Genomic DNA, 19861 nt, shown 5'->3' on the forward strand with positions numbered 1-19861 from the left:
TGGGTTAGTTACACCCCAGTGCTTCAGCAACACCGGGGAAAGGAGCAAGGTTTGATGCTTCCTGCCAAGGGGAAGAACTGCCTCTGTCCCAGTGAGTCACCCCGAAGGCTGGAAACCCAGAGACAGCCAGAAGGGTCCCTTCCCAATCTCTGGAATCCTGCTGAGAGCTGCTCTGGCTTGTAGAAGAGCAAACACTGAGCTGCACTGTGGGCTCTTTCCTGAGCCACGGGCCTGTAAAAGCAGAATTCCCACAAATCCCCATCAAAAGCTCACAGGTATTGCAGTGACCTCTGCACAGACACCCAAACCCAACAACCCAGCAGCAGGAGCTAAAGCCAAGCACGGCCCCACCGCAGCCAACAGCACCATGGGTTAAAACTCTTCCTGCCAAAGCAGAAACATCCAAGGAAATGCAGTTACAGCCAGAGGGAACGATGCTCCCGCACTGGGATGTGCATCCCTGTGTCAGGGCAGGACCTTCAGCTCCCCTGCACCATCAACACAAAGCTTACACGAGCACAAGACAAGCTCCCCCCCTTCTGTCTGTATTCTCCAACACAAGAGGCTTCACGTGGCCCCAGCACAGCCCAGCCAAGCTGGGTGATGAGGAGTGGAGCTCCTCCACGTGCTGCCTAAACCCCAGAGAGCAGCCGAGCTCACATTCCTGCTCCCTAAACCAGCCTCACCGCTGCCTTCCTGAAGCACTTCCCACTTTGCACATAGGAAAAGGGGGAGGGAGCAACAAGCCAGGGCAAGCTGGATGCAGGAACCAGGCCTGGGTTTGTAAAGGAAGAACTGGTTGCAACTGGAAGGACCAGTTTATTAGAGAAACCTCACATTGCAGAGAATTCACAACACATTGGAAAGGGTCCAGTCCTGCTGGGGCAGCCACTGTTCAGCAGCTCAGATCTATGTCCCCCCCAGCAGGCACCCCAAAGGGAAGGGTTAACTGGAACACAGCTTATGTTTACAAGCAGCCTGAGTGAGCCAGGATTAAAGTTCAAATAAAGCCTCCCCGTTAGACATCAGTTAAAACAAAAACGGGTTTCAAATGTTTAAAAGCTCCGTGGTGTTGGCTGCAGTGGAATGGGGAGGCCAAGGTCTACACCACACACAGGCCCGTGGGTCTCGGCACTCTGCTCTACCAGTGAAGGCCGGAGGGGGGGGTCTTCTCGTCTTTGTTGCTTTCCAAAGAGAAAGGTGGGATTCGGACATCGAAGTGGGAGCCATCAGGCCTCTCAAATCGGAAAGTACCCCTGCAAAACCAGAGCAGAGATCACAGCCAGGCCAGGGACACACACAGCGGGAAGGTAACACAGGAGCTCCTCCATGGCCTGGGCACGGACTCGGGGGCTGCATTTGCAAGGTCCAGCAGCAAGGACATGGGTTTGGCAGAGGGACAACTCCCTGGCAGGGGGACTCAGTGACTGGAGGACTCCCCAGTGGTTCACATCCCATCTCCAATACACATTCCCTGAATAAGGATGTCCTGACTGGAGCCTCCAGGAGGAAATCACACCACACATCTGCAGCACTGTTTAACTCCCACTCCACAGGAGACAAAACCATTTGAGCTATTTCCACAAACTGTTTACCCATGAAGAAGCCTGTGAGGGGATGAAATCCCACCACAGATGTCACTTGGAATAGCTTCTGGTTTGCTTTTCAGAACTGAATCTGTCTGTGCTTTTACAATTTGTTTACTGCCTGTAACTACAGATGATTCTACAGCAAAACATGACATGGGCAAGAGGATGGTGGAGATAAACAGGTTCTTATGATGGAGAGGACACAAGAGAACACCAGAAATCAAACTGAGCAGCTTCTGAGCTGCAGAACCTTTATCTCTTTAGGATTCATGTAGAGGGAAAAACTACTAAACAACCTGGTTTTATTCCCCAGGGTTAAATGTGTAACCTAGCAACAAGGGATATCCCCTATAGGCAAAGAGCTGCTTTCATGCTTTTCCCAGCTCAAAGGCAGTTCCAAGCTTAGCCCTGGAACAGACTGACTTCAAAATGCAAGGCAGAAAGACCTGGTGTACAGAAGGCAAAAGGTGACTGCATTTCTTGTCCACACAGAGATGACACTAAACAAGCTGACCCAGCTGAAATGGAAAACAGAGGGGAACTGCTCTAACCCTGAGGCACAGGAAGAGACCAGCTCAGCTGAGCACTTTCCTGCCTGCACTTACAGTTCAACATCAGCTAAACCAAAGGTTTTATCTGGCCTAGACTGGGAATAACCCCAGGTGCCAATTCCTTGTGGACACAGAAGTGCACAGCTTCACTCAGGGATAGAATCAAAACCCAGGTCTCTTCAAAGAGAACACATCCCTACTGCCAGGGGAGCACTAGCATGAAGCTGAGCCCTGCAGAAGCTGACGTGGAACTGCTCCATGTCTGCTCAAATCCAGCCTGGCACAGACCACACAATGAGGATAAATTAGCCTGAACCCTCTCTTGGTGCAGAGAATCAACAGATCATCTTGTCTCTAAGTGGGATACTGCCATAGAGAAGCTTTTACTGTCAAACACATCCAGTCACTTCCACCCACCTTTCAGCCATAACTCCAGGCTCAATCTAGGTCCCAGCTCAGTGCTGTGGGGTCCTATAGCTAAACCACTACTGCAGTAATAAGTGCTTCTTACCACATGTGACCACTGGATGCCTGCAGGGAGACGTGGCTGCTGTACTGAAATGCTGGCTGCTCTTTGGATAGAACTGGCTCCTGAGAAGACAAGAAGAGACCACTTTGCATCAGCAACGATCTCAATGTTTCTCCACAGACAAGGAATTTATAGAGCAAGAGAAAGGGGGAGATCCACACTTGAGTACTGCAATCAACTGCACAGCAAACAACTCACCCAGTATCGCTCCAGTTTTTCCATTACTGGTCATTTAAGATCATTCTCTAATACTCAGTGTGAAGCTTTGAACACTGCCAGGGATGGGGCAGCCACAGCTTCTCTGGGCACCCTGTGCCAGCACCTCAGCACCCTCACAGGGAAAAGCTTCTGCCTAAGAGCTCAGCTCAGTCTCCCCTCGGGCAGGTTCAAGCCATTCCCCTTGGCCTGTCCCTACAGGCCCTTGTCCCAAGCCCCTCTTCTCCAGGTTTCCTGCAGCCCCTTTAGGCACTGGAGCTCCTCTAAGGTCTCCCCTTAAGGAGCCTTCTCTTCTCCAGGCTGAACCAGCCCAGCTCTCTCAGCCTGTCACTAACAACAGATTTAAAGCTCCTGTGATCCTTTTTCATTGCCATTTCCCCATTCCACCTATTTCTACTGCCCACCAAGCAGCTCCCTGGCAAATGAACCCAAGTGAGAGGCCTCCAGCAAAGAGCTGCACATCCCAAAGGACACCAGACAACACTCACCCTTCCCACCACGCCGCGGCCCCTCACTGTTTCCAAGGTGCCCGAGAGGCTGAATATCCTCCAGTGCCGCTCTCGGAGCTGCACCACTTCACTGTCCAGGTTCTCCAAGCGGATACAGTAGCGCCACTGGACACAAGAGACCGGTATCAACAAGGGGAATCAGCTGCAGGCAGTGGGTAACTCATAGCCAATGCTGGGAAACATCATCCCTCTGATGTTTCTCCCTCAGAGCTCATCACACAGCAGTGATGCCACAGCAAATCAACTCCTTCCCTTTTAACTTGGTAAAACAAAAGGCACTTACCCAATAGACATGGGAATTCTGGGCTTCCTGTCAAGAGAAACAAAAGACTTTAGCACCTGCCCTTCAAGCCTCAGTGCCAAAACCTCTTCAGCTGTCAGCACAGCACAAGCAGAGGGGCTCTCTCCATGCCAGGCTGACGCAGCCAACTCACATGAGCACAGACAGCTGCTCTCCCAGCAGTTACTGCCTGGCACTGGCTCTGCTCTAGACATGGAATCGTGAGGTGGGAGGTATGCAGGGATCTTGTGACCATGGAGGGTTCATCTCCACTGTCTGCACAGCTAGAAACACCCGTTTGTTTGCCTTCAGGCACCTGATTTCCTGACAGGGTTAGGACAAACAGCAGTTGGGTTCCCCAGAACTTGCAAATCCACACCAGGCTCCGTGGCAGCTCTGCTCAGCTGGGCTTGGAAATCAAACTGCTGCAGCAATTCCCAGCCCTCCCACTCGGAAGTATTGGAGCTTCATCATTTTGGATGGTCCAGATGAAGTTCTTACACTATAAAGAGGACATGGTTAGCAGCTAAATCCAGAAGGCTTTAGCTAAGCCCACATTAGAGCCAGGAAACAGGGACAGACACCCATCCCCAGGCAGGATAACAGACACTGTCATTACAGATGGCTTCGGTGCCACTTCACACACACACCTCTGAGGCAGTAAAGGACCAATTCAGAACCCTTCCTAAAACATCTTGCTAACACTGTTCTGCAGAACAGGACCATTTCCCATCCTGAAAATAACAAGGAAAAGCCAATGTACAGGCACTGTTTTCCAAACCTCTATGACAAAACAATGCTCACACCTCTGCTGGACATCAGGACAATGAATCCCAACTGTGATTAAAAGGTCATTTCACCAGTAAGCACATTAAGCAGATCACAGAGGCACCACCAACACGCACCCCAGACCTACCCTCATGCCCATATAGAACGGGATGACTGTGACTCGGATGTTCTCTGTGGTTTCCCGGTGCACATCGGAGAGCTCCAACCAGGGGTGGTTCTTCTCCTGCCATGCACACAGCGTATCCCTTGCTACAAAAGGTGGAACTGAGGGAGGGAAAGAGGAGAGCTCAGGAGGAGAGGTCACTGCATCTGCAGGGGTCTCCCCTCAGAGCAACTCCTTCAACAGTTACAGAAGCTACTTAAAGTAGGTTTCACTGTAACCCAAAGCAGACCCTGATTTCTATACTGTATCCAAGGAGTTGTGGGTACCTGTTACAAGGCACCTCAAGCATCTGGCTCTAAAGAGCTCCCTCTGAAGGCAGAGATTACCTTTCGTTTGGTCGTACATGAGAAACCTCTCAAAGAGCTCGTGCTGGATGGGCACTTGATCAGTGGAGCTGTAGGGGAGGATATCCTCATGGCTTACGTAGTCTAAACCTGAAAAAGAAACCCCAAAAGCCATTGAGCTTCCTCAGTGAAGCAGCTCCGAAGTCTCCTGGCAGAAAAATGGATCACACTACTGAGAATTACAGGATCCCAGACTGGTTTGGGTTGAAAAGGAGCTTAAAGCTCCTCCAGCTCCAACCCCTGCCACGGGCAGGGACACCTTCCCCTAGAGCAGCTTGCTCCAAGCCCCTGTGTCCAACCTGGCCTTGAGCACTGCCAGGGATGGGGCAGCCACAGCTTCTCTGGGCACCCTGTGCCAGCGCCTCAGCGCCCTCACAGGGAAGAGCTTCTGCCTAAGAGCTCAGCTCAGTCTCCCCTCGGGCAGGTTCAAGCCATTCCCGTTGCCCTGTCCCTACATCCCTTGTCCCAAGCCCCTCTCCAGGTTTCCTGTATCCCCTTTAGGCACTGGAGCTGCTCCTTCAACGGCAGAAGGTGACCCTTGACTCTTCTGAGCTCACCTCACAACCACCCACGTCTGCAGAGGCTGCTGATGGGGTCTGCTCACCTGGGATGGCGTAGAGGGCTCTGCTGTCATCGTGGTTTGCCAGGAACGTCACTGCCTCCGTCTGCGACCTCTGGGACTGAGGAAAAGGAGCTTTAGGTCTTTGTGTGGGGAGGGCTGAGGGCCAGTTCCCACAGCACAGGGCACTTGTGCTTTGTGAGGTGTGTAACATCTACTGTATTTAACCAATCCACCCACAGCATCTCCCTTCCATTCCCCTGGACTAATTCTCCACACCAACAGCATTTTCAGTGCTGTAACCCATACCCAGAGTGACCCGTGTGTGACAACAGGAATGCCAACAGCCTGAGGAAAAGAGGCTGGAAAGGGAAAACCTGATCCAGAAAACAGTCCTATGACTTTCCAGATCCTTCCTCAGGGAAAACATGTCTTGAAGAACAAATCTGTCCCTATATTCTGAGCCATCCAGTCAGCCATCGTAGCCATTTGCTCTCAGTGCCTGTCCATCTGAAGCATGCACACAGCAGGTATTTGAGTTTCAATACCAAGACTGTTACTTACTATATGTGGACAATCCCGGGCATCTATTAACACCTGATAGTAAGTATGTGTTTTGCCCTTGACCTCTTTGGAACCGTGGCCTGCCACGTTCTCGCTCCTAAGGAGAAAAGCAGAGCACTGAGCTGAAGCCCCCTCCTGTCACCAGGACCAAGAGAAGCAATACATTTCACAGCCTGTAACATCCAGCTCCATCCAAACTAAACCCAGGAGATGACAGTCAGTGGGGTTTGTCACAGACCACTCAGAATCCCTTCATGCTCAACCCAGTCTCCTGTTTGGGGTGGGTGTTTTTACTGTGCCCTGACTCTCTCTTTGCTTACTCCTCAATTCCTTGCCTTCAACACAGGCCAGGGAGGAAGAGCAGAGATCTTTTGGCATGATGACTGTTGGGCCAAGCCAGCATCTCTTCCTGCTGGTATTCCCTGTGATCCCAGCCTGCTGTTCCTCTTCCACACTCTTTCTGACATCCCCATGTGTTAAGTCCCTGCATGCATCCTGCTGTTGCCTTAACTCCTGTGGGAAGAGCTGCTTTGCTCCCAGTGCCTAAAAGGGCTACAGGAAACCTGGAGAGGGCCTTAGGCAAGGTCTTGCAGGGACAGGGCTGGGGAGGCAGAAGCACCAGGCTGCAGTTCTAACACAGGAGCCTGCTCCCAGCTCAAAGAGCAGAACAAGGGGGGGTCTTTATATTAATAAATGCCAGGAGCATGACTTCATTACTCCCATTATGTCCCTCACACACACTCACCCTCCACATTTCCATCCTGCTTCCCATTAACACACCATTCATCCTCATGCACCACCCCTCCTTTAATCACCTCTCTCCTGTTCACACTCATGCAGAACAGCCCCGTACCACGCTCCTTACACTGCCTTGTTTCCCCCAAGCAGGAATCTCACTACAAAGGGTCAATGGAAGGGTCCAACAACAAATAAACCAGGACAATTCCTTACTTTTCTGTGACAGGAGAAGCTACATCCCGGTCGTAGAGCCTGGCTTGCCAGGGAAACAGGACTATTCCTCGATAGCCGAACACACTGTGAAGGAAGAGCTGAAAGGAAGCAATAATCGCAGCTGAATGCACAGCAAGCTGTAATCAACTGGGATACAACACAGAACAGGAAGCCAAAAGCCCTTTTCTGGTGAGATTTAAACAGACCTGTTAACTGAGGTGAAACTGGGAATGTTTCTAAAGGGCATGGACACATGGGATGGGAATACAGGGATCCGCAGTGCGTGAGCCCAGAGCAGGAACAAAGAGGGGACAGAAACGGTCTGGGATGAGAGAAGTCAGTGTCACTGTTACCCCATGAAAGCAAGTAACTAAGCCAGGGTGGCAGAGCAGCAGGAGAGCAGGAAGGAGACCAGTGCTGGGGGCATGGGAAGAGCTGTGAGCAGTGAGCAGAGCCGGCTCTGTCTCAGCTGATTCCCAAGCTCAGGAGAAACCCCTTCAATGAGCCCCGTGGCACAAACGCCACTTGTGTCACACTGCAGATCCCTATGAGCGTGCTGCTAGCACAAACTGCAGACACAGCACAGGCAGGGAGCATGAACTGTGTGTGTGTGTGTTCCCCCCTCGGCTCCGGGCTCCAGCACAGCGGCCTCCCCATGGCACCGCGCTGGAGCACCCGGGCCCTGTGCATCGCAGCCCCTTACCTGCCCGGTCTCGTATTTGCCGTGCTGCTTCGGGGCCTCGAACACCCCCACGGTCTCCAGCACTTTGCCCTCTGCACGGTTCCTGGGGGGCACAGGGGGGGTTTAAACCGGACGCAGGTTGGGGGGGGGGGGGCACATACAGAGCACCCGAGCCCCAGGCGCTGCTCCCGCACATCCCAATGAGGGCCCCATTACACACAAGACCGCCCGGCTCCCCCTCTGACAACGGCACCGGACACCCCAACCCTGTCACCCCTTAGAGCCCCGCCATGGCCCCGCTCCTTCCCCATCCCCGCAGCTCCCCAGGCCTCCCTCACCGGACACCCCCACAGGCCTCACCGCGACGAGAGGTGCCTGCGCGGCGGCAGCAGCTGCAATGGGAGGGCCGCGGCGCCGCCCGCGCTCAGGGCTCGGAGCCCGCGGGCAGGGGCCGGGGTCGGCACCGGGGTCGGTTCCCAGAGCGGGGCCCCGCGGCCCCGGGCCCGGCTCAGAGCCGCCGCCACGTACCGCCGCGCCGCGCAGCCCGACATCCCGCCGCCGGCCCACAGTGCACCGCGGCACCGCCTCCTCCTCCCTCCGCTTCCCGGCAGGCCCCGAGGGGGCTGCTCTAGCGCGGCGCTCTATGGTCGCGGCCCCGCGTTGCCTGGGTGACGGCGGAGGCAAGATGGCGTCGGCCGTGCGGGCCGGGCCGCGGCTGAGGCGAGCGGCGGAGGGCCCGGAGCTGGCGGCGCTGCCCCAGGGGCTGCAGGACGAGCTCCGGGCCGCGCTGGCCTCCGAGGGCTCGCTGGTGCCCTTCAGCCTGCTGCGGAGCCTGCACGCCGCGCTGCGGGACGCAGGTAGGCCGCGCTGCACGCACATTCCCCCCCCCCCGGTGACATAGGCCGCGCCGCCGGTAACCGGCCTGTCCGCACCGCAGGGTCCCCGCTGCGCCTACACCAGCTGCTGGAGGGCAGCGAGATCCACCTGCCCGAGGTGCCGGTGCCGCCGCGGGTACGTGGGGGCCAAGGCGGGGTTGGCAGCGGTGGTGGTGCCGGTGCTCGCCGAGCTCTGCGCTTCCCTCCCCGCAGAACCCGGAGCTGGTGGCGCGGCTGGAGCGGATCAAGGCCAGGCTGGCCAACGAGGAGTACCGGCGGATGACCCGCGATGTCACCGGCAGGGTGAGCGGCGCCTGCCGCGGTGGTGGAGCTGGGAGGGAGCGGAGCCCCCGGAGAGACGGAGGGGCACAGGGAGCCGGCGGTGCGGGGATAACGGCGCGATGGGGGGGGGCACGGGGTGGACGAGGCCGTTGGGCTTGGGACAAGGGCCTGTAGGGAGAGGCCAAGGGGAATGGCTTGAACCTGCCCGAGGGGAGACTGAGCTGAGCTCTTAGGCAGAAGCTCTTCCCTGTGAGGGTGCTGAGGCGCTGGCACAGGGTGCCCAGAGAAGCTGTGGCTGCCCCATCCCTGGCAGTGCTCAAGGCCAGGTTGGACACAGGGGCTTGGAGCAAGCTGCTCCAGTGGAAGGGGTCCCTGCCCGTGGCTGGGGTTGGAGCTGGGGGAGCTTTGAGGTCCCTTCAACCCAAACCATTCCATGATCCATGAACCAGAGCAGCTTCAGCAGAGCCGGGCAGCAATGCCAGCAGTGCTCCTCTCAAATAGCAGGGAAGCAGAGGAGCGTATCCCGTGTGCTCATCCCACTCTTCCCTGCCTCCCCACCACGATCTGGTGTTCAGAGCGGTGTCACCATGTCCAGGTCAGCACAGAGCGTGTGGAGCCTTGCAACACTCAGCTCTTCCCGGAGGCATGGACATGGTGACAAGGCCAAACCCTTCAGTGTCCCTGTTAAAGCCAAGCCTGCAGCAGGGAGCCCACAGGCAGGAAAACGCGCTCTGGAAAGCACTTGGATGAGAACTGTTCCCTTCTCAATGCTCTTGAGCCAGATCCCACAGAACTCCCAAGGAACCCGAGTGCTGCAGCGCTGCTGCAGGGGGTTGGGACAGCTTTATTCCATGGTTACCATTAAAACACAACTGAACCCGGGTTGCTTTCATCCTTTAGGAGACGAACGGGTCCTTGGCTGAATTCGGGAGGCAAGGTGAGTGCTGCTGATGGGGGCTCCCGCGGGTCAGGCCCTGCTGCTGGGATCACACAGCCCCATATCCCCCCCTATTCCCACCATCTCTTCCCCGCAGTGCGCTCCGTCAGAGCCGTTGTCATCACCATCTTCAACTTCCTGGTGACGGTGGCGGCCGCCTTCGCCTGCACGTACCTGGGCAGCCAGTACGTGTTCGCAGAGACGGCTGCGGTGAGTGAGCCCCGGTGCACACCCCCCCGGTGCCGGCCCTGCACATGCACACCCCCAGCATCGCTTTGTTCTCTGCCCGTGTCCCCAGCGGGTCCTGGCCGCCGTCATCGTGGCCTCCGTGGTTGGCCTGGCCGAGCTGTACGTGATGGTGCGGACCCTGGAAGGGGACCTTGGGAAGCTCTGATGGCTGCGAGCTCCGGCTCTCCCCTGGAGTCATGGGTTTGGGGCAGGTTTGTCCTCCCCTGCCTGGCGGTACCTGCTGCATCCCTCAGGCCTGGATCCTGGAGTAGCGATCCTGCAGCAGCGGGACAGAGGAGGGGATGTGGGTGGACTGGTGTAACCCAGCACAAAGAGGGGCTTAGCTCCCACTGTTCCCATGCTGGCTCCTTTATCATGGAAATAAATGGCAGTGTGTTCATAACCTGCTTCCTGCCTCTCTGGAGATGCTGTTGCTGCAGGAATCTAGGAGGCACCACAGAGCTATGGATCTTCCCTCTTCCTCCGCATCCCGCATCCCACTCCAGCTCTTGCTGGAAGCTCCTCTCTCCCACTCTCAGGAGAGCATCCCTCCACCCAACCCAGCTCATATTCGGGGATGAGCCCTTATCCCAGTTCAGTTCAGGAGGATCATGGTGTCCACCACAGCCACGACGGGCTTGGGGACACCTCCATGTCCTTACACTGCGGCTGCCACATCCCCAGCCCTCCAGGAGCAGGATGAGGGATGCAGGGACTGCCAAAGCATCCCAGCTTCTGTGGGTAGGGAATGGTGGCACCTCCACATCAAGCCCAGGGGGTTCTCAGTGGCCATGGAGCAAGGAAAGGAGCCAGCTCAGTGCACCCACAGTGGGGAGGGGATCCCCTGAGGACGTGGTCACGGTGCGGGCGCCCTGCCAGGGCCGGACACGGTGATTAATGCTCTGATGGCAGCTAAGCCCCGCTGCAAACCCGCTTTAATATCCGATACGGGGGATCTGCCGGCACCTGGGAACGTGCCTGCGGATTAGGGGCGGCCGCGCCGCAATCAGCCCTGGAAGCGGCCCCAGATTAAGGTATTGTCATCCAAAAGATTAGTCGGCATTAGGGGGCTGATGGGGCCTGGCCCCGCCACGGGGCCCCGGCGGTTGGGCTATGGGATGGCATCCTCGGGACCGGCAGTAATTCCACACCCCAATGAGCGCTGAGCTGGGGGGTTATGGGGGGGGGGTCCCCATTGCGGCTATGGCTCGCCCAGGTTGGTGATGGCCGCGCTGTAGATGAGGGCAGAGATGGAGCCCAGCGAGGTGGGGAGCCCCGGAGCGGGGCTGCAGGCTCCGGGTGCAGGCGCACCGGGGGCCGGGCCCGGGGCGGTGCCGTCGGGGGGTGCTGCGGAGGGACCCCGCTCCGCGGGCGCTGCTGGAGGCTGCGGCGGTGGCTCCGGTTTGGCGCTGCGGATCCTGCGGGCGCGGCGGTTCTGGAACCAGACCTGGGATGGGGACACGGGACCGTGAGACAGCGACGGGGCGGCCCCGGGGCCGAAGGGGGGTCCCGTGGGCGCTCACCTGGATCTTGGCCTCGGGCAGCTGCGTGAGCTCGGCCAGGCGCTCCCGGGTGGCGATGTCCGGGTAGGGCACGGCCGCGAAGGCCCGCTCCAGCTCCGAGAGCTGCCCCCGGCTGAACGTGGTCCGCCGCCGCTTGCGGGGCCCCCCCGGGCAGGGGCAGGGACAGGGGCAGGGGCACGGCCCCGGGGCTCGGCTGCCGCCCGCTCCTCCCGCCCCGCCGGGGAAGCGGAGCAGCGGCTGCGGGGCGCAGGAGGTGCCCGGGGCCGCGCTCATCCTGCCCAGCTCCCCCGGGCCCGCGCAGCAGCCCCGGCTTTTATCCCCCCTCGACGGGCTGGGACCGCCCCGAGCGGGCGGCGCTGCCCCCCCTTATCCACCCTCGGGGACCGGTGACCCCGCCGCTGCCCGCGCTGCTGTGTCCCCCCCGGCGGGGCACGGTGGGGTCCGGGAGCATCCCAGGGCTCCGGGGGAGCCGCTGCCCGCTGGGTCGGGGCCCCCCGGGGGCTGCTGGTGCCCGGGGCCGAGGGGCCGCCCCCCTGCGCGGGGGCCGCTCTCCCGCGGGGCTGGCACCGGTCAATGTTTAACCGGAGCGGTGGTGCCGGTTGTGCGGGGCGGCCCGCGCTGGCTGCGGCAGGGAGCGGCCGGGAGGAGACCCCGAGCTAGGGGCGAATGGAGGCGGCGGGGGAGCGGGGCTGGGAGCCCCGGCCCGGAACACGGCCCAAAACGCTCCCCCGGGGCCAGGGGAGACCGTAAGTCACGGGGGGGGACACGGAGGGGACCGAGGCCTCTGGGTCCTGGAGCAGGCAGGGCCTGGGCAGTGCTGATGGAGCCGCTGGGCAGGCAGCGAGGGGCTCGCACCCCATAAAGGCTGCGGGGGGACAGGGTGGTCCCTCTGCAGGGCCACGGGGGGATGTTTCACTGCATCCCCTGGGGCACAGTGGGGAGGGGGAGCGCAGCACGACCCTGGCTCCCCACCTACCCATTCCCCCCCTTTGCATGGGGGCACCCACCGTCCCGCTGCCCTCTGTTCCCAAAGGAGCCCTGGAGCGGAGCGGGGGGACCTCGCAGTGGGCAAAGAGAAGCGTCTGAGAGTGGTGCTGAGGTAAGGGGGGACACAAAGGGCTTGGGGACACATCGGGGACCCTCCAGCCCAGGGCACGGGCACAGCGGGGGTCCCCATGGGCCCATCCACCCCACACACACCATCAGGGTCCGGCCACTGACCTGCTCGGAGACGCGGCGAGGGGACCGGCGGGTTGTGCACAGCCTCGGCGACGGCACCGTCCATGTGAGTGCCCCCTCGGTGCTGGGGTGCGGCCGTGGGGGGGGGGCTGCGGCCCCGTCCTGAGCCCCCGCTGTCCCCGGGGCCAGGTGAGCGCAGCCCGGCACGATGCCACCTTCGGGTTCAGCGCCGTGTTCGACACCGGCGCCTCGCAGGAGGCTGTGTTCGAAGGCAGCGGGATGAGGCAGCTGGTGGAGCTGGCCATGGATGGGTGAGTGCCGCAGGGCCCTGCGCGGACCCCGACCCTCACTCAGCCCATCCCATCCCATCCCATCCCATCCCGCACGGGCGGGTCCGCACTGCCAGGACCGTGTCGGGAGGTGGCATCGCTGCGCCACCGCCTGAGGCCATGCCTGAGGCTCGGCATCTCCCACAGCTTCTCCTGCACTGTCTTTGCCTTCGGGCAGACGGGCTCGGGGAAGACCTACACCCTGATGGGCCCCCTCGGGCAGGTACAGCACTGACGGGGTCACGGTGGTGGGATGGGCTCTTCCCATGGGTGCCCCATGCAGGGGGATCGCTCACCTCCATCTCCACAGGGGGAGACCCACGCAGCATCCCCGGCCCTGCTGGGGCTGATGCAGAGGTCCTTCGCCTGCCTCCTGGAGCAGAGCCGGAGCCGTGGCTCTGACCTGGCTCTCAGTGCCTCCTACCTGGAGATATACAATGAACAGGTGGGTGCCTGCCCGGCCACCCAGACCAGCACCCCGTGTTCCCAGTGCCTCCCCTCTGCTGTACCCCCCCTTCCTCCCCAGATCCGGGACCTGCTGAGCCCAGGGCCCCCATGCACCCTGCCCCTGCGGTGGAGCAAGACCCGTGGTTTCTACGTGGAGAACCAGCTCAGTGTGGACTTCGAGAGCCTGGAGGCCATTGCCAGCCTGCTCCTGCAAGGTGCTGAGCCACGGGCACGGAGCTAGGGGGCACAATCAGGGGGGTCAGACCCGGTATGGGGAGGCTCAGCCCCTGCAGACCATCTCCAGGGTGATGGGGCTCAGGTGGGAGCCAAGAGGGGCTGCAGAACCCAGGGAGGGTCCTGTTGGGCAGGGGCTGGGCAGCAGCTCTCGATCCCCCCCATTGGCAGGATCCCAGAGGAGAAGGACCTCAGCACATGCCCTCAACAGGCACTCGAGCCGCAGCCACGCTCTTCTGACCATCCACATCCGGAACGTGAGCCCGTGTCCTGCTCCAGGGGGAGGGAATGGGGGGGACAGGGGCATACCCTTCTCCCCAAGGATTATTGGTGTTGGTGGGATGAGCAGCAGGGAGCCAGATCCTGGAGCCAGGGGTTGGGGCACTGCTATGGGCTATGGGAATAGGGTGATGGTGGCCAAAGCATCACCCCCCCCTGCACCATGGGTGCTCCAGGCCAGCGCCTGCCCCAGCAGGCAGGGCTCCCTGTGCTTCGTGGACCTGGCCGGCAGCGAGCGGGTGAAGGAGACGGGCTCCAGCGGGGAGCAATCCGTGGAGGCCAACAGCATCAACCGCAGCCTCCTGGCACTGGGTAAGAGCTGGGGGACCCCAACACGAGCTGCAGGTCCCCATCAGAGCCCTGTTGCAGCCCCTGGGGCTCATCCCCTGCAGGACACTGCATCTCCATGTTGGCCAAACCCCGTGGGAAGCGGATGCACGTTCCCTACCGGGACAGCAAACTCACCCGGCTGCTGGCTCGATCCCTGGGCGGCTCCGGGGTCACCCTGATGGTAGGTGGCTGGGCTGGGGTCTCACCCCATGGAGGGGGGCGGGTGACCCCTGGCAGGCAGGAAAGCTGCAGCTCTTCCTCCTCCATCCGCAGGTCGCCTGCATCTCCCCATCCTCAGGCTGCCTCTCAGAGACACTGAGCACGCTGCACTACGCCAGCCGGGCACGGAGGGTCACCAGCAGGCCCCTGGCCAACAGGGTACCAGTAGGGGCTGTGGGCAGGGTGCTCTGTGCCACTGTTGGGGTCCCGCTGAACCAACACCTCCTTGTGCTGCCAGGTACCCCGGGAGAAGGTGCTGCAAAGCTTGGAGGAAGAAATCCATGCCCTGCAGCTGGAAAACCTCTCCCTGCGCCAGCAGCTTGGCCTGCCCAGGGTGCCCATGAGGAGCACGGAGGTTCTGGGAACCCCAATGAGGATGGGGGCTTGGCCAGGCTTGGGAGGCAGGTTCGGCCCCACAGGGCTGCATCAGTCCCCTCTGGAAGGGCAGCTCCCATCGGAGGGAGCCCCAGCCTGGCCCAGCCTCTACGGCCTCCTGAGGGACTTTGTGGTGGAGAATGAGCAGCAGAGGTATGGGGGGACACACAGGACCCAGGAGCAGGACTGAGGTTTGGGGGCTGCCAATGCCCTGCCCTGCTCCCCCCCTGCTCCCCAGGCAGCCCCGGCTGTGCACAGACCCCAATGGGGATGTCCCCTCCTGCAGAGCCACCCGCAGCTCCAGTGACAGCCACCCCCTGCTGCAGGGCGCCTGCACCCCTCACGTCCCTCCTGGCCACCCCACGAGGCCCCGGCTGCCGGTGAGCATGGGGGGGGACCCTGGGCTCCATGGGCATCCTCATGTGGGGGGCTCAACCCCCTGCCTCCAGCTGCCCCCAGTGCTGCCCTGGGCTGGCTGATACCGTGTCCCAAGGGCTCAGTTTGGAAGGGGGTGGCACAGCACAGCCTGACCGCTCTGCTCACACCCCCAGGCACTGCCAGGGCTCCCCACACTGCAGCCGGTGCACCCCGAAGGAGGAGCCAGTGCTCTGCCAGCAGGCCTGGAGGACACGGCTCTGCCCAGCTCCCATCAGGCTCCTGGGAAGCCCCAACCACCCCATGGGAAGCGGTGAGAGCCGGGGCCTGTGGGCATCGTGCAGCTCAGGAGCTCCTGGGGCTCCAGGGGAGTGAATGGGGTTTGTTCCTGTGTCCCCACAGCAGGAGCAGGGGCAGGAGCAGGAGCTTCTCCTATCGGCACCCCCTGCCCCGGGAGCTGCCAGGCCCCAAGCGCTGTCCCAGCCCCGAGGGAAGGGTCATCCCTTCAGCACCACCGTGGCCGGGATTGCTGGAGCCCAGAGGTGAGCAGGGCAGGTCCCCCGGGGATGAGCACCCATCCCAAACCCAGCCACTCAGGTGTGGGGCTGTGGACCTGGGGATGCTGCAGACCTGACCCTGCTGTCTCCTGTCTGGCAGCCGCTGACACCATCCCTCTCCTCCAGTTGGAAGAGGCACTGGACTGGCTGGTGGAGCAGATCTGAGCAGCACAGACATGGACAGGGCTGGCAGCAGGGATCGGGCACAGCCAACAGGCAGTTATTAGACATGGGAGGACAACCACAGCCTTCAGGGACAAGGACCGTGCAGACCACTGACTGGATGGATGGAGGATGGATGGAGGGATGGATGGAGGGATGGATGGAGGGATGAATGGAGGGATGGATGGAGGATGGATGGAGGGATGCACGGAGGGATGCATGGAGGGATGGATGGAGGATGGATGGAGGGATACATGGAGGGATGCATGGAGGGATGGATGGAGGGCTGCATGGAGGGATGGACGGAGGGATGGACGGAGGGATGCATGGAGGGATGGATGGAGGATGGATGGAGGGATGCATGGAGGGATGCATGGAGGGATGGATGGAGGGATGGATGGAGGGATGCATGGAGGATGGATGGAGGGATGGATGGAGGGATGCATGGAGGGATGGATGGAGGATGGATGGAGGGATGCATGGAGGATGGATGGAGGGATGCACGGATGGATGGATGGAGGATGGATGGAGGGATGCATGGAGGGATGCATGGAGGGGTGCATAGAAGGATGCATGGATGACAGACAGAGCTCTCCAGCCTGCATGGCAGTCAGTTTATTTGTCTATCTAGGGGCTGTGCTGCTGGTGGCTCTGGTGCAGCCCACTCAGGTGCTCTCCTCCCCGGGCTGCGGGCAGTCCAGCCAGTACTGGGCGATGGAGCGTGGGTAGCGGGGCTGCACCAGGTCCACGCGCTTGGTGCGCAGGTTGACACGGTAGTACTTGTCTGGGAGGAAGGGGAGACGGCAGTCAGGGCTCTCTGCCAACCCTGGGCCCCGTCCCATTGCACCCCAGACCTCAGGGATGTGGCAGCATCCCTGGATCCCCCGCTGCCCCAGACTCACCTCCAACAAAGAAGTAGACGCTCTGGAGGGTCTCGCACTTGGAGCCCGACAGCCAGTCGCTTTCAATGCCCGCGGAGTCGGAGTCGTTGTGCAGCCAGCTCCAGAAGCCCAGATTCAGCGAGCGGTGGCTCTTGTACCTCTTGCGCTGGCGGCGAGACTTCCTCCTGCGGGGCTGCTGCGAGGCCACGTAGATCCTGCCGGCCATGGCAGCGTCCAGCCGGCTCGGCACCCCCCGCCAGTCCCTGCTGATATACCGCGGGCTGCTCGCCCCGGCTGCAAGAGAGCCGCAGGGCAAGTGAGAGCAGCAGCAGGGGGAGCTGAGCCCAGACCCACAGGGATGCTCCAAAGGATCCCAGCTTGGATGGTGTCATGAGCAGGCAAAGGACAGGCAGAGCTGGGATCAGCCCTGTGCTGCTGAACTCATTCCTCCTCCTCCTTCCCATCTTTCACTTCTCTTGCCCAGGGCTGGGGTTTTCCTAAGGCATCTCCAGCTCCAGTGGGAATAAACAGAGCCCAGCAGTGACACTGTGGTGTGAGATGGATGGTGATGGGTTTGACAGTGTGGGGCATAAGAGCTGCAGAGATTTGGGTGCTGTGGGCGATAAAGCTGTGGCCTGGGGGGGCTCCTGTCCATAGGCTGGGCTCCCGCCCAGCACAACAGCTTATTCAGCTTGCTCACGCTCCCTCCTCCCCGGGTACCTGCACCCCCTGTGCTCTGTCAGTGTAGGCCCAGCCCTTACTCATCCTGCTGCCAAAGAGGATCTGGAAGACGTCCTCCCAGCTGTCCCGGTTCATGAAGGCGTAGTGGTTGAACACGGTGGAGGGAGAGGACTTCTCACAGTCAGCCTGTGTGGGCTGGTTGGCAAAGTCATAGGACCAGTAGTACTTGTCTAGGAGAGGATGTGCAGGGCATTAGTGGGGAACACACCCCCTTGAGGGGGAGCAGGAGCTAGACAGTGTCCTGCCCATGCCCACTGTGCCCCTTACCCTTGAAGAAGTAGACTCTCTCATTGCCGTGGTAGCTGTGGGCAGGGAGGGCGAAGGCCGCATCGATGTCATTGGGGATGCCTTCAAACCCCTCAGAGATGTCACGAGGGTACTCGGGGTCCAGGACTCCATCGTCAAAGCGCCAGTACTGGCTGCCCTGGGGGGGTGCAGGACAGAGGTAGGGGAGTCAAGGGGCTGGGTGCAGCACCAGGGTGTGAGTGGATGCTGGGAAGCCCCATCATGAGGCAGTGGCTGCCTGGAGCCCAGGATGTGGGTATATCTGGCAGCCACTGTGTGTGTGTGTGCATGGACAGGTTGGTTGGGGAGCTGTACTAGCCCCTCCAGCCAGGGCTCTTACCCACCTTGAACAGGTAAGTCTTGCCCTGGCAGTTGATGCGTGTGAAGGCTGCATCAATGGGGCCCTCGATGCCCCAGACGTCGCTGATGAGCTTGGGGTAGCCTGGCCGCACGCTGTTCTCATCCAGCTCATAGAAGTACTTCCCTAGGGAGAGAGGGGTGGTGGGAGCAGCAGGAGGGACCTCAGCCACCAGTATGGTCTGATTCTGTCAGCCTGTCCCATATGCCCAGGGAATGTCCCCAGGGTACCTCGGAAAGCATAAAGGGAGCCATTCTTCAGGTCAGTGAAGGCATCAAAAGGTTTCCTGCTGCACAGCTCCTCGGGCTCCTCCACAGGCTCCAGCTCCCCAAACCCATCCAGCGTGGTGCTGGGTGCCTCGGTCAGTGTCTCCTCGGGGTTTGGTTTGCTCTCCAGTGTGGGCTGTTCTGGAGGCAGGGATGTGGGTAGCTCCGTGGGCAGTTCTGTGGGGGCTGCCCTGGTGCCTTCTGTTGTGCCCAAGTCGATGGTGAAGTTGTAGTCGAGGTAGTCATCCTCCGGCAAGGCAAACACGTCTCCCCGGGTCACTGTGGAAGGGAGCAGGTGGGTTCCAGAGAGCCCTGGCTGTTTCCCATGGGATCTGGGTGCAGGAACTGCTTGCTCCCAGGCAATATGGATTTGCAAGGACCCCACAGTGCAGCTCTTGGAGCCCCTTGGTGCTGCAGCAACAAATCCTGACACAAACTTCACCCTGAGGACTCGGTAGGTGCAGAGCTGACCCACCATGGACCCCTCTGATCCCCCACTGTTGTTGGGCATCCACAACCCCCCCCTTCCCTGGCTGGGACAGTGCCACAGGACCAGTACCTTTGGCTTTGCAGGCAGTGGAGTAGTCGCTGCAGCAGCTCTGGTAGTACACACAGAGGGTGTCACACTGGCACTTGCGCTTCGCATCGAAGCCATCGTCACAGCGGCCGACACAGGAGTCTGCAAAAGCCACCCCAGCACAGGAGGAGTAACAAAGGGTGGGCAGCGGGCCCAGTGCCTCCCTCCCCAGCACATCCCAGTTGAGGAGATTCCCACCTCTTTGTGGCCAACCCCATCACCGGGGTCTACAGCAGCATCTCACCCTGCTCCCATCCCACATCCAGCTGGGATGGCAGCCATGGAGCAGGCTGTGCCAAAGCCCCAGCTCTTCCTGTCAATCCAGCAGTAGAATGACCAGGGATTTGCCCGGGCACCATTGATAACCCACGTTTTGCCTTTGTACCTTCTCCCAAGGCGTTGCCAATGTGGCCAGTGCCCACGGCTGCTACCTGATGGTAGCATCTCCTCACCCTGTGCAGGCTCCTCCATCAGCCCAGGAGCCACAGACACTCCATCCCCACCCTGCACATGCTTTGGGGCTGGCTCACCTTCAGCAGCACGGGCAGCAGCGAGCAGGGCCAGCACGAGGGCAGGGAAGAGCAGCCTCATCCTGCTTGGTGGGAGAGCAGCCCTGCTGTGACTGCAGGCTGGAGCGTGGCTGCAGCTGGGGGCCTGGCACCCGCTGTTTGCTCAGCCTGCCCCAGTGGGAGAAAG

General features: G+C 60.4%; 5 protein-coding genes across 6 annotated transcripts; 2 read left to right on the plus strand and 3 right to left on the minus strand.

Moving 5' to 3' along the window:
- Positions 1 to 799: 799 nt before the first annotated feature.
- On the minus strand, positions 800 to 8292 carry POLDIP2 (DNA polymerase delta interacting protein 2). 2 transcript variants are annotated; one of them, XM_061363434.1, is made up of 11 exons: positions 8255 to 8292; positions 7748 to 7829; positions 7045 to 7142; positions 6094 to 6190; positions 5575 to 5650; positions 4953 to 5060; positions 4591 to 4727; positions 3678 to 3704; positions 3374 to 3499; positions 2652 to 2731; positions 800 to 1256 (listed from the first exon to the last, which is right to left on the minus strand). In XM_061363434.1, the coding sequence occupies exons 1-11, from the start codon at positions 8275 to 8277 to the stop codon at positions 1142 to 1144; spliced, it is 969 nt and encodes a 322-aa protein (XP_061219418.1). In that variant the 5' UTR covers positions 8278 to 8292; the 3' UTR covers positions 800 to 1141. The 2 variants fall into 2 exon arrangements, with proteins under 2 accessions (XP_061219418.1, XP_061219417.1); XM_061363433.1 differs by having other exon boundaries at positions 8087 to 8277.
- Positions 8293 to 8385: 93 nt separating this feature from the next.
- On the plus strand, positions 8386 to 10287 carry TMEM199 (transmembrane protein 199). The gene is made up of 6 exons (XM_061363438.1): positions 8386 to 8583; positions 8664 to 8737; positions 8815 to 8904; positions 9784 to 9820; positions 9918 to 10030; positions 10119 to 10287. Exons 1-6 carry the CDS (start codon positions 8412 to 8414, stop codon positions 10212 to 10214), a joined length of 582 nt encoding a protein of 193 aa, XP_061219422.1. The 5' UTR covers positions 8386 to 8411; the 3' UTR covers positions 10215 to 10287.
- Positions 10288 to 11235: 948 nt separating this feature from the next.
- SEBOX (SEBOX homeobox) lies at positions 11236 to 12011 on the minus strand. Its single transcript, XM_061363457.1, has 2 exons — positions 11572 to 12011; positions 11236 to 11495 (listed from the first exon to the last, which is right to left on the minus strand). The coding sequence occupies exons 1-2, from the start codon at positions 11842 to 11844 to the stop codon at positions 11250 to 11252; spliced, it is 519 nt and encodes a 172-aa protein (XP_061219441.1). The 5' UTR covers positions 11845 to 12011; the 3' UTR covers positions 11236 to 11249.
- A 205-nt stretch (positions 12012 to 12216) lies between these two features.
- Positions 12217 to 16178, plus strand: LOC133217749 (kinesin-like protein KIF12). Its single transcript, XM_061363455.1, has 16 exons — positions 12217 to 12317; positions 12605 to 12670; positions 12778 to 12856; positions 12940 to 13061; positions 13227 to 13302; positions 13390 to 13524; positions 13606 to 13741; positions 13932 to 14017; positions 14216 to 14351; positions 14432 to 14550; positions 14643 to 14747; positions 14827 to 15116; positions 15202 to 15343; positions 15515 to 15651; positions 15744 to 15880; positions 15996 to 16178. The coding sequence occupies exons 1-16, from the start codon at positions 12238 to 12240 to the stop codon at positions 16058 to 16060; spliced, it is 1911 nt and encodes a 636-aa protein (XP_061219439.1). The 5' UTR covers positions 12217 to 12237; the 3' UTR covers positions 16061 to 16178.
- A 472-nt stretch (positions 16179 to 16650) lies between these two features.
- On the minus strand, positions 16651 to 19842 carry VTN (vitronectin). Its single transcript, XM_061363451.1, has 8 exons — positions 19696 to 19842; positions 19148 to 19267; positions 18553 to 18867; positions 18309 to 18448; positions 17947 to 18103; positions 17700 to 17849; positions 16960 to 17232; positions 16651 to 16841 (listed from the first exon to the last, which is right to left on the minus strand). The coding sequence occupies exons 1-8, from the start codon at positions 19754 to 19756 to the stop codon at positions 16723 to 16725; spliced, it is 1335 nt and encodes a 444-aa protein (XP_061219435.1). The 5' UTR covers positions 19757 to 19842; the 3' UTR covers positions 16651 to 16722.
- Positions 19843 to 19861: the final 19 nt, after the last annotated feature.

The sequence above is a fragment of the Neopsephotus bourkii genome, unplaced genomic scaffold (genome assembly GCF_033783945.1).
Source record: "Neopsephotus bourkii isolate Nb327-2 ecotype Australia unplaced genomic scaffold, CSIRO-AGI_Nbou_v1 NB_1154, whole genome shotgun sequence".
In the NCBI taxonomy this organism is placed as follows: Eukaryota; Metazoa; Chordata; class Aves; order Psittaciformes; family Psittacidae; genus Neopsephotus; species Neopsephotus bourkii.